This window comes from Etheostoma spectabile, unplaced genomic scaffold, assembly GCF_008692095.1.
Source record: "Etheostoma spectabile isolate EspeVRDwgs_2016 unplaced genomic scaffold, UIUC_Espe_1.0 scaffold00005690, whole genome shotgun sequence".
Taxonomy (NCBI): Eukaryota; Metazoa; Chordata; class Actinopteri; order Perciformes; family Percidae; genus Etheostoma; species Etheostoma spectabile.
This window is the reverse complement of record NW_022603286.1, coordinates 18,198-31,256: the sequence shown is the minus strand read 5'-3', so window position 1 is coordinate 31,256 and position 13,059 is coordinate 18,198. Positions and strand designations below refer to the sequence as shown.

Here is a 13,059-nt window from a genome sequence, read left to right as displayed (position 1 = left end):
AGCGGGCCAAAAAGGCGCGCCACACCAACAGATCCCACTCACCACACCTATTTTATCTCCTAAAATATACCTACGCTCTCCTTCTCTGCAAGATTTGGAATGATTGAGAGTTCTCTTGGCACAGCTACCAAAACTTTCAGACAGGTTGCTCACATCACATCTACGTCGTCAAGCTCAGTTGGAGGCTGCGTAGTAATGCTCAGCTATTACTGGAAAAGTGCTTTGAATATCCTTCACTGGTCTCCGTCCAGAGCAATGGAATCTGTTGGTCTATTTCTTTAACTGCCTATGGCCTAAACAGCTGCCTGCCAAACGTCGATCACAAACTTAAATGGTTTATGTGTAAAAATATGAGACAAACTAAAGTCTTGCAAGGGCCTGGATTTAAAGATTTACTCCACGAACTTGAGCCATGGTACACTTTTCCTAGCCAATCCACTATTACCGAGTTGTGAAACTCTATTAAGAACTATAAACACATTTTATAGATAGAAAATGGAAACCGAAAAATATTCTCAAAACGGCTGAAGCTCAGAAAAGCCACACCGCCGACATCTTTGCTGACTGCATCCAGTGGCGGCGCCAGGGAGGAGCTAGGTGGTGCTGTAGCTCCCCCTATAATAGCCAAAGCACCCGCTCAGCACCCCCAAGAAATGTCTGGAATTTTTTATTTTTATATTTTAATGTGGTGTTTGAATAGTCTTTTTCATGTTGTTAAAAATTGGAATCAAATGATAATTAAAAATATATATATTTTAGTCTAAAATAACAAACATGTGATCTTCTTTGGCCAATGGCCGCAGAGCCCGGTGAACCTTTGACCTTAACACAGGGCAGCTTGTTTTTGGTAGCTAGTTTGGAAATACACCAAAATGGATCGTTTTTTGCTCCCTAAACGTTCACGTTCTGAGTTACAATCTGAAGAGAAACAAGATTGTGAAGGTGGAGACACAATGCTCGTCGTCACAGAGCCCCAGGACCAGGACCAGGACCAGGACCAAGAAGATTCTGGGGATGAAGACGAAGGAGAATCGCTAGCGGCGGTTTCCTTTGAGGATGCTAATGCTAACGTTACGGTTTGTGCTGCAGGTGATATTAGCAACCGTCCTCAAGAGGGTCCAAGAAGGCCAGTCCTTCAAAAATACCCCGCACGGCAATTTGGGAATCAGCAGAGAAGTTTTAACAAGAATTGGATGGATCAGTATTCGTGGCTGGAATACAGCGTGGCGAAAGATGCAGCATTTTGTTTTGCGTGTAGGCATTTTCAGAAACGAGGGCACGGATTTCATTTAGAGCCAACATTTACCAGCAACGGATTTAACAACTGGCGGAAAGCATCAGCATCTCTGAAGAGCCATCATGAAAGTATGGGGCACAAATTTGCAATGCAAGGATGGAGTGAGTTCAAACAAAAAGAGAAAAGCGGATCTAAAATAGCAAACATGCTTGATAAGGGACATTCTGCGTTAGTTATGGAGAACAGAAAATACATGAAAGCTGTGGTGGAGAGCCTGCGCTTCACAGCCTGCCAGGGGATCGCACAGCGAGGCCACAGAGAGGGTGAGGAGTCCCACAACTTGGGAAACTTTCGTGAGTTGCTGCATGTCATTGCTAAGTTTGATCCAGCAGTGGACAAGAAGTTAGCTACTAACCCATCAAATGCCAAATACACTCACCATGATATTCAAAATGAGATATTTGCTGTAATGGCAGAAATGATAAGAAAGAAGATAAGTGATGAGGTGAGAGATGCCGAGTGCTTTGCTGTCTTGGTGGATGAGAGTAAAGATACGAGTAAAAAGGAGCAGATTTCTGTTATTGTGCGGTATTTGCAGCCCGAGTCAGGGGAAGTGCATGAGGAGTTTTTGCATTTCACTGCCGCAGATGGATTGGATGCAAACTCTCTGCTAGCCAGCATCAAACACACACTCAGTCAGTGTAATATTGATATACATCGCTGTGTCGGTCAATGCTATGACGGAGCATCTGTGATGTCAGGATGTAATAATGGTGTGCAGGAAAAATTCAGAAAGGAGGTGCCGCAAGCCATCTATATACATTGCCATGCACACAAGCTAAATTTAGTGTTAGTGGACTGTGTACATAATGTCAGCGCTGCAGCAGAGTTTTTTGAGACGCTACAAATGCTCTACAAGTTTTTTTCTGGATCCGTGGTACATGATCTATTCATGAGAAAACAAAAAGAGCTCGACCCGACAGCAAAACCAGTGGAACTCAAGAGACTGTGCGATACTCGCTGGGCTTGCCAGTATAATGCGGTCTGTGCCGTCAAGAAAACTCTTCCCGCTATCCGAGCCACCTTGCGTGATGTCATCACTCAGTCAAACCCACATCGGAGGGCAGAGGCAAGAGCCATCAGTGCCATCATCGATGAGAAGTTTGTTTTGCATCTCATCATGTTTGAAGATTTATTTAGAACAACAAAATTCATGTCAGATCAGCTACAGGCCCCCAATTTTGACCTCGTTGCGGCAGAGGATTTGGCCCAGTCTGTACTCAATGCTCTATCAGAAAAGCGCACAGACGCTAAGTGGAAAGAAATCCAACAACAAGCGGAGACTTTGTGTGCAAACACAGGCACAACACATACTTCACGCGAGAAAAGGCAGACTCAGAAAACTCGACATCTGGAGGATTTTATTGTGGAGGCCCCGATAGAGAGAACACAGACAGACAAAACAGATGACATGAAAATGCACTCTTTCTATCCAGTTATAGACAGGTTGATTGTTGAAATGAAACGGCGCTTTTCAACAGAGACAAATTACGTACTGAGAGGTGTGCCAACTCTCAGCCCAAAACACACATCGTTTTTGGACGAACAACTTCTGCTGCCCATGGCCCGACACTATGGTGTCAGTGATGAAAACCTGTCAGCAGAGCTTTACCAGGTGCGGCGGCTTATACAAAGAAAGGAAGAACAGGGACATGCCATCCACAGCACACAGGAGTTCCTATCCTTAATGCGGCCATATAAAGATGCATTTATGGACCTGTACAAGTTAATATGCATAGCCCTGACACTTCCTGTCACATCAGTGAGCTGTGAACGCAGTTTTTCTTGCCTGGGCCGTGTAAAAAACTACCTGAGGAACAGCAGTGGAGACAATAGGACCAGTAATCTGGCACTTTTGGCTATAAACATGGAGAGAACGAGGACTCTTGACTGTGACAACATCATTGATGCCTTCGCACTCAATCACAGAAACAGACGTATTGTTTTGTTGTGAAGACGTCTGGTAAGAGCTTGATTTTCCCCTTTGTTCGCTATTACAAATTTAATTATTTGGTGGTTGAAGCACAAATCTTGGCTCCTCATAATTACATCTATGATGCTATAACAATAGGAACACTGCTGATTCATCATTAGACTAGTGGTGGTAACTGGCTGTGATTTTTCGATCTGAGCATTTTAAGCTAAGCGTGCACAGTGTCTGTTGCTTTTGTTGCTGCTGTTTGCTGCTCCGTTGTATTAAGTGCTCGACTATGACAGAATCGTGTGAAAAATAATTTTCAGAGGTTTACATTTGCAAGCTTATGTATGTTGTATCTATAGCCCTTGTGATGAATACACAAACATATGCTTATAGTCGCGGAAAGAGTATAATTAATGTGGGCGTGTAAGCGTGTGTATATAGGCTATATATATATATATATATATATATATATAGGCTGGTCAGATGCGAACTCCATAATGAAACGCCCCAAAATTCAAAGCACCTTCTCTTAAGTGTTAAGCATCCCCATAGCACCTGCAACAAAAAATCTCTGGAGCCGCCACTGACTGCATCAGCCAAATATTTGGAGAGTAGGCCTACAATGTGAATCATGAGTCAGTGCATTGCATCAACAGGGACAATGTCATGGGCCAGCTGCTGTCTGTGTCTGTCTTCCCTTTCCCTTGTGTGTCTGTCTGTACGCCTGTCTTCCACTAGGGGTCGCCATAGAGGAATCTGGTCCGGGCCTAAACCGGAAGTGGTCAGATTTAACCAGGAAGTGGGTCAGGTTCTCTTGAAATGTGCGGGGCATTAACCGGTATGTTATTTAAGCATGCAATTGATATGAGTTGATCAAAAATTGTTATATTTATTGCTGATTTGAAAAGTATTTACATGACAGCATTGAGCTTCAGATCAATGGTGTTGTCATGGTAACAAACAAACTATATAGAGAATGTTTTGCAACAATGAATACAGCACATGCGGTTGCAATTATGAAGTAAAATGTAATGAACAAGAGTTTTCATACTCAGTAAAACTTTATTTTTTTAACTTTTTATTTTTTTAAGATCTGTGTGATTTTTTTATTTTTTTGGTTCTTTTTTTTTTTTTATTTCCACACCAGGTATATGTGTGTGTGTGTGTGTGTGTGTGTGTGTGTGTGAGTAAGAAAGAGACACAGAGAGAGAGGGGGCGGGGGCGAGGGGGGGCAGCTGACAGTAAAAAAATAAAAAAAAATCTCCAATGGCAGAGACGCAACGGGAGTTGCATTTAAACCAAGCAGCACGTCTGAAACCCACGTTCACCAGAAATCTACTGGTTACTATGTAAGGACTACAAACCCCACGTTCACCAGAAATCTACTGGTTACTAAGTAAGTACTACAAACCGAAGTTAAAAACAAACCTGAAGCTGAAGAAACCCTAAACGTTAACGGAACAGATCCGCAGACCCGACTGCCTGCCTGACGGAGCGGGAGCGCAAGAGCGAGCGAGAGGGAGAGAGAGCGCATTTTTCCTTGTTCTGTGTGTGTGTGATTGATCCTAGCGGGTTTGTAGGGGGGGGGGGGGGGGGCGCTGTGATTATCACAGAACGCTGCGCGGCCAGTTGAGGAGTTGTATTCAATCCGAGCACGGATATTGACTCATATTACTCGGATAATACTTGTACTTGGCAAAAGTGCTTTATCCGTACCGGATACCGGATACTCGTTTCAGCCGGGTACTCGGATCACCCCTACTAACTTTGTTTTGTTTCCGTCACAGTGTTTGTCTCCTGTTGTCAGTGTATGCAGCTACCTTTCTAAACCTTTTTTCATTACCGTCATTGTCTGAGCCTGTGTTGTTTCTGTGTCTGGGTCCAACCAAACCCATTACAGACAATGCGGTTGATTTCATAACAGTCATGGCAAACACCATTGACCGTGCTGTGAAAAAAGGGCTGGCAGTGCAAGCTATCAAAACTCCGGTCAGCAGACTACTGGATAACAGCACTGCATTTCAACAAATCAATTACCCGACAGCTAGTTCTTGGAATCTATGCAGAAGGTTCTTGGAGTGAAAACTGCAAAGCTAATCAACGACTGTGCTACTCGATGGAACAGTACTCATGGCATGGTGTGTGGGGCAACTTAGCAACAAACTCCGGTAGCAGAGGCCGTCTTTGGAAAGAAACTTGGATGTCTCGAAATCCAGTTCGAGTTCACCCACTGTATCAGGTGAGTGATATAAACTAGAATAACCTGGTGATATTGGCCAATCAATAGGCTAGATTATTAAATTAAATATATAGAAGAGGACATATGCATATCTACATAACATACATAATAGTTAGCTATCTAGCCAGTTAGCCATAAACGTATTACAATTTTATGTTTTTTCTCATAGGTGGCCACGGAGGCATTATCAACCGACCAATATGAAGGATATAGAAGAGGAAAGGTAAAGACACGATTACATAGTATGGAAATGAAATGTTCCAGTCAATGTCTTTTAAGAAGAAAAAAAATTGAGGCCAACAATGGGAATTTTTAAGCACAGTATTTTACAATGCACTAATTACTATTAAAAATCATAGATTTGTTTTGCATGGGAGTAAAAAGAGTGAAGCAAGAAAAGTTTGGTTGGAAAGGTTAAGTGAAGGAAATGACAATGATAGAAGAAAAGGAAAAGATTGAAGAAGACGTAGACAGAAAAGCACGAAGCCTCTCTGATTGCCAGGGCTGGTATGTCCTCTGTCATTCCAGAAAGAGCCTTCTGAAGAAGAACATGATAGTGTATTTGCATACAATACCACACCATGCAACACAATCATAGTTCTGTTGACTGCACATAAAAACTGACACACAAAGTTTATGAGCAGGACCTAGACCAGGTTGAATTTCTTTTCTTGTCCCTTAATGCATCCGTGCATAAAGCTGCTGCTAAGTCAGTATTGTAACATATATGATGGCAGCACATTTGTGGAAACAAAACTTTAGGTTACTTAACGTAACCCCGGTTCTTTGATAACAGAGTGAGGTGTTTCACTATGGGAATCGCCTCGGCGTGACCAACTATGGAAGCTCCAATGACACCACGTCTGTCCGTGACAGACAGGTCGAACTGTGCTGGGGCCACGCCCCCTCATATAATCACAGTCGACCGGCTCCTTACAAATCATTCCAGATAGGTTTCTTTCCGTGTCTCTGCAAGGAGGGACATGTTGGTGAAACACCTCACTCTGTTATCAAAGAACCGGGGTTACGTTAAGTAACCTAAAGTTCTTTTTCTAACTTCGTTCGGTGTTTCACTATGGGAGATATAGACCACTCCCGGATTGCCTGAATCTCCCGAAGCCAAATAACATTGAACCGAGACTCACACCAACCCGGGCGCCGTCACCTCCAGCACAGCCTGTGCCAGGGACGGTCCGGAAACATCGAGCCTGTAGAACCTCACAAAAGTGTGAGGCGTAGCCCAGCTTGCTGCCGCACAAATTTCTGCCACTGAAACACCCCTGAAAAGGGCCCATGAAGTGGCCATGCCTCTCGTTGAATGAGCTCTCAGACCCCGCGGGGCCTGCAAACCTTTACACTCATAGGCCAATGATATGGCCTCCACAATCCAGTGGGACAGCCTCTGGCGGGACAACGGCTTACCCTTGTGGGGTGTAGCCCAGGACACGAACAGCTGATCAGCTTTTCTGAACACAGCCGTCCGACTCACATACATGTGCAGGGCCCGGACAGGGCACAACATGTGAAGCCTTCTCTCCTCTTCTGAGCAGAACGGAGGCGGGTGGAAAGCCCGGAGCTCCACTGAGGGGCACCTGTAGGCTGACTCCACCACTTTAGGCACAAATGCTGGGTTGGGCCGCAAACAGACTCTAGAGAGCCCTGGGGCAAACTGGAGACAGGTTTGCTGAACAGACAAAGCCTGTAAATCACTCACTCGCTTTGCAGTGGTTAAAGCCAAGAGCAAAGCTGTTTTAAGAGAGACAAACTTCATCCCCACCGCCTCCATAGGCTCAAATGGGTGATGAGAGAGGGCGTCCAACACGACCGATAAGTCCCATAGAGGAACCAGGGGCCTGGAAACTGGGAGCTTGCGACGTGCCCCTTTCATGAAACGACAAACCAAGGGATGTTGCCCCGCGGGCTTATCCCCAAAACCCACGTGGCAGGCTGAGACAGCAGCCAAGTACACCTTAATTGTGGAGAAAGCTCGTCCTTCATCCATCAGGTACTGTAGGAAACACAGCAGGTCCACCACAGAACACTGAAAAGGGATTGTATCCCTACGTTCACACCACTCCTCAAAAACCCGCCACTTTCCGCTGTAAAGAGAGCGGGTGGACGCGGCCCTTGCGCTCTGAATGGTGTCAATGACCTGCTCTGACAGGCCTGATGCATTCAGGTTCCACCTCTCACGGGCCAAGCCCAGAGCGCTACGCGGTCCGGGTGGGGGTGGTAAATTTCCCCGCCCGCTTGGGAGAGGAGGTCTCTGCGTGTGGGGAGAGGCCATGGCTCTCCCACCAGGAGCTGTATTATCTCCGCCAACCAGTGCTTGGATGGCCACCGCGGCGCTATCAGGATTAACGATAGGCCCTGCCCTCTCACCCTCGCCAGAGTGGGAGAGATGAGACTGAGGGGGGGAAATGCATAGAGCAGCACGTTTGGCCACGGGTGAGCTAGAGCGTCCACACCCAGCGGTGCATTTACGTCTGACAGAGAGAAGAACATTGGACACTGTGTGTTTTCCTGCGAGGCGAAGAGATCTACGGCTGCTCGACCGTATCTCCGCCAGACTTGTTCCACCACTTGTGGGTGGAGAGTCCACTCTCCGTACAGAGGATTCCCCCGTGACAGGAGATCTGCCCCTCTGTTTAAAACGCCCGGCACGTGTGTTGCTCGGAGAGACAGCAGTCTCACACTGCTCCACAAAATCACCCTGCGAGCTAACATGTGTAGCTGCAGTGAGCGAGTGCCGCCCTGGCGGTTGATGTATGCGACCACTGTGGAATTGTCTGTTTTCACTAAAACATGACGACCTTGGAGAAAGTGCAGGAAATGTTTCAGAGCCAGAAACACTGCCATAAGCTCCAAGACATTTATGTGAGCCTGGGCTAATCTCCGGCTCCATGTGCCATTCACTGTTCTCCCCAACAACGTCGCTCCCCATCCTGACAAGGACGCGTCCGTTGTCATGGTTACCCTGGATGACACCGCCCCAAGCGGGACACCTGACGCGAGAGTCACCGTGTCTCTCCACGGGTGAAGGGCTGCTATGCACGCTAGCGTTATTTTCACCCTCCGGTTGAGGTGACTGCGTGGGCACATGTGTAATGCTGCCACCCAACGCTGAAAATCTCTCATCATTAGCAGCCCCAAGTGTACCACAGACACTGCTGACGCCATCAGGCCAAGCAGGCGCAGGCATAATCTGAATGGCACGGCTTTGCTCAGCCGGAAAAGGGAGAGGCAGTGCCCCAGAGACGCTAGTCTCCCCTCCGATAGCGTGACGCGATAAGAGAGGGAGTTTATTTTGAGACCCAAATACTCCGTACATTGCGCGGGTTCCACTCGGCTCTTCGCCCAGTTTATGTTGAACCCCAGATCCCTGAGATGAGTTATCACCGTAGTGGAATCTCTTGACAGCCTGCTCCCGAGAGTGGGAGCAGACCAGATAGTCGTCTATGTACGAAAATATTCTGATACCGCTGTTCCTCAACGGAGACAGCGCCGCCTCCACACACCTGGTGAACACCCTCGGTGCCAATGACAGCCCGAATGGGATGGCTTGGTATTCGTAGGCTCTGCCCTGATACGCAAACCTGAGAAATTTCCTGTGTGCAGGATAAATGGCGATGTGGAAATATGCATCTGAAAGATCTATCGTTACAAACCAATCCCCCGGGCGGATTGAACGACAGAGCACTTTGTGTGTTAACATCCTGAATTTGTATTTTCGTAGATGTCTGTTTAACACACGGAGATCCAAAATCGGGCGAAGCAACGAGCTCCCTTTCTTGGGAATGAGGAAATAGCGGGAGTAAAACCCCTGATGCGTTTCCTCGCTCGGCACAGCTCTGATCGCTTGTTTGTTTAATAGGGATGTTATCTTGTCCTGTAGGACTTGTGCCGCATCCCCGTTTGCCATAGAAACTAACACACCGTTGAATCTGGGTGGTTTCATAGCAAACTGCAGTCTGTAACCCTGACAAACAGTGGATAGAACCCATGAGTGAACTGCGCATGCGCGCCATCTGTCCGCTCGGACAGAGAGAGGACCCTTGTAGTCGCATTGCAGTGACGTCACCTCCCTGGCCAGGAGAGAGCGATCACCCCTGGGAGGAGCGAGAGCTCCCCCTGCAGGGACCTGATGGCTCAGGTTTGTCATGGGTGTTATTCTTATTTTGTTTTGGGGGAAGCATTTCGCCCTTGGCTTTACACCTGGATGCGAAAATGCATGCTTTATTTGTTTCCCTTTTGAATATGGTAAACGTGCTTGGTGACACTTTAACACTTTCTGCCCCTGACTCTCCTCCTCTTGGCTGAGGAGGGAGAGAAACTGAGAGGGGTCCCCTGGAGAACTGTGTAACACCAGGGCCCCCGAACCACAAACCTCGGGGCTTTGCTCTACCTCTCCAACCTTCCTCCTCTTTGTAGGAGGGGTGGAGGGAGAAGCTGGGGGGGTTAGGATGGCCGCTTCTTTTTCCCTTCTCCGGGATGGGAGTGGCGGTTCTTTGCTGCTACAGCCGCAAAGGAGTGTTTCCCCCATGGCTTGGAATTGTCTGACCGAGACTGCTGGCTAGTCTGTGGACCAGTGGCCTGCCTCTGTGGCCTTGTAGCGCTGCGCGCTACTTTTGCTGTCGGCGCAGCAAAGCTACCTCTCTGTCCCTGCTGGGGACGGGGTGTGTGCCTCCGGGGCAGGCAGAGGTCGAAGGCTTCACCCTCCTGTTTTCTGAGGGTGCTGGCCTCTCTCATCTTCTCCAGAGCTGGGCCAAATAGACCTTTGGTGGGGTCATATGCTGCGTCCATGACTCCCGCCTTCTGTGTGTCACTCAGGCCTGACAGGTTCAGCCATAAGGCCCTCTCACCTGCGACTGCGAGCCCCATCACACGGCCGCAGCCCTGCACTGCACCCCGTGAGGAGCGCAGCACCAGGTCATTCACCACACAGATTTCGTCCCAGAGAACCGGGTTAGGTGCTCCTGAGTCCAGCTGGCGGCCCATGTCCTCCAAGATTTCCGCCTGGTATGCAGCCAGCAGTGTCATTGCATTTAGGGAGCAGACTGACTGCGCTGCATAACTGTACATCCTTTGAAACATAGAGGCGGTGAGCCGCTCTGTCTTGGTAGGCAGAGGAATGCTGTGGGAGGCTGAGAGAGAGCGGCGGTTTGGGTGGAGGTGGTGAGCCACTGAAGGCTCCACCGCTGGGGGTTCGGCCAGCCCCAGTTCACCCATCCCAAAGATCTCCAGCTTAGAGCAGCCCTTGGTTGGGAGCCTACTCTTAAAAGGGCTGGACCAGAACCGGCTCATCTCCTTCATACAGGCAGGCACAGCCGGCAGAAGCTGCTTTGCCGGTGGCTGGGCTGGTGGGAGCCTCTTGCCATCATACAGGTCTCTCACCGCCCCCTCGGGGTCCTGGGCTGCCGGCCATTGTATTCCCAATTTAGCCGCTGCCCGTTTACAGACCTCGTACAAGTTACTGTCCACTGGGGGAGCAGTATCGGATGCACTAGGGGGCCTTGATTGGGGAATGGGGAATGTGGAGTCTTCCTCCTCTTCCTCCATTCCATCCATGTCGAGGAGATCGGAGATTGCATCACCATCCGAGTCCTCACTGCCCGGGCCCACTTCGAGGAGGTCCTCGAAAAGTGGAGGCATGACCGGGGATTCCTCGTCCATCATGTCCGCCCAGCTAGCTGTAGCTCGCGGCAGATGGGTGCTGCTTGTGGCCTTAGGGGTGGCTCCCGACAGACATGGGTTCTGACTGTTAGCCACGGCCACTCTCAGCCGTCTTTCCAGTATTTTCTCCGACATAGCTGCACAGTGGGCGCACGACTGGGGGTCAGCCAGCGCCGACTGAGCGTGTTTAGCGCCCATACAGGCTATGCACATCGGGTGAGGGTCCCTGCCCGATATGGATGCCCCGCATGACGCGGGGCACGGGCGGGATACAGCCTCACTCGCCTTCGGCTCCGGCCCTTTGGTGGGGGCCGCTGCTGAGGACATACTGGAAAGGAAGAAAAGACGGCGTAAATATACAGCCCTTACAGGCGCGTCGTAACACGTTAGCCTGTCAGATAAAGTAACACCCGGGGTTTAGCCCGCGCTAACTTTAACCTTATACCGAAAGAGTTAGCCCGTCGTAACACGTTAGCTCACTCCCGGTACACGGTTCGGTTACCAAGTAAATGCTAACCAAACACTCAGGGGGCTCGCCGTAACGCGTTAGCCAAAGGGTATAAGAGTTACACCGCTAGCAGCCGATAAGCAAATACCGACTAGCTGGCAGAAAAAGACAGTTCGCCGTGACGCGGACACTGCTTTAACTGTGTAATTACAGGTGAAAACTTCAATCGAAGTACTTACTCAGCAAATCCAGACTGGGTCGGGAAACTGCGTTCGGCGACGTGGTCCTTAACGGTCCGTCTGTGAACTGTTTAGCAGATAACCAACCAAACTAGCCCAGAAGCGCTGAGGGAGCTTAGTATAGTTTCTTCACGGGAAGAAAGCGAGAATGATTTGTAAGGAGCCGGTCGACTGTGATTATATGAGGGGGCGTGGCCCCAGCAGTCTGTCACGGACAGACGTGGTGTCATTGGAGCTTCCATAGTTGGTCACGCCGAGGCGATTCCCATAGTGAAACACCGAACGAAGTTAGAAAAAGAACTGCTTGATTTTGTTCAATGTTGATAACACTTAGGGCAAAAAGCAATGTTCGCTGGCTTTTCTTGCCCCCCTTAAAATGTACGTGCCATTGACATTTTTTCTGTCTGAAGGCAAATGCCCTGTTGTCCCGTGAACAATGTTTGACAATCCACTGACTAAACTCTGGCAGGCCTTTTTCCATGGAAACCTGAACGTATTCATGACACAATCAATATGCCTGTAGGCCAGGACCACTGTGCTGCAAAGAAAGAAACTTTAACTTTTTAAATACTGTGTTGTTGTTTGGGAGTTCCAGGTGAACTCATGGAAGACATTATGCTAGATGCAGTGATGCCAGAGGCTGTGGAGTGGGCGCTTGGTCCACAAGAGTGACATTCTCTCCTTAGATTCCTAAAACTGGAACAACTTAATTTTACTGTTCTAGCTACATAAATACCCTCCATCCAACTATGGACTATGTACAGTCCCTGACAAAAGTCTTGTAGCTTATCTATTTTGTAGAAACACCTGCTATTAACCTTACTTTTAATTAATCAATTTGTGTAAGAAATAGCTCATATGAAAAGCTAAAAACCTCCCAAATGATGTTCAATGCACTGAAATAAATTAGTTTCACTGAAACAAGATTTATCATTTAAACAAGACAGGTCAAATTTTGGCAAGACAAAAGTTTTGTCGCCGATACAGAAATTGAACAAATTTACTGAAAATACTAAAATATGTCAGCAAATTAAATAGGGGTGCGTGAGATTCAAATTTAACCTTCTGGGCCCTGAGGCCATTTTTATAGTTTATTTTCCGTCTGGATTTGTTTTATATAAAAGCTTGTAAAACATCAACCCTGTTGTCTACAGTCAAGATATGAACAGCATTTTTTTCAGGACAAACTGGGTTATTAGAATATTTGGGTTGCAATGAGGTCACTTGAATATTAAAAATGGT

General features: G+C 47.9%; 1 protein-coding gene across 1 annotated transcript; it reads right to left on the bottom strand.

Annotated features, from left to right (window-relative positions):
* Positions 1-6,211: 6,211 nt before the first annotated feature.
* On the bottom strand, positions 6,212-9,172 carry LOC116677742 (uncharacterized). The gene has a single exon (XM_032508016.1). The coding sequence runs from the start codon at positions 9,170-9,172 to the stop codon at positions 6,599-6,601; it is 2,574 nt and encodes an 857-aa protein (XP_032363907.1). The 3' UTR covers positions 6,212-6,598.
* Between the last annotated feature and the right edge of the window lie 3,887 nt (positions 9,173-13,059).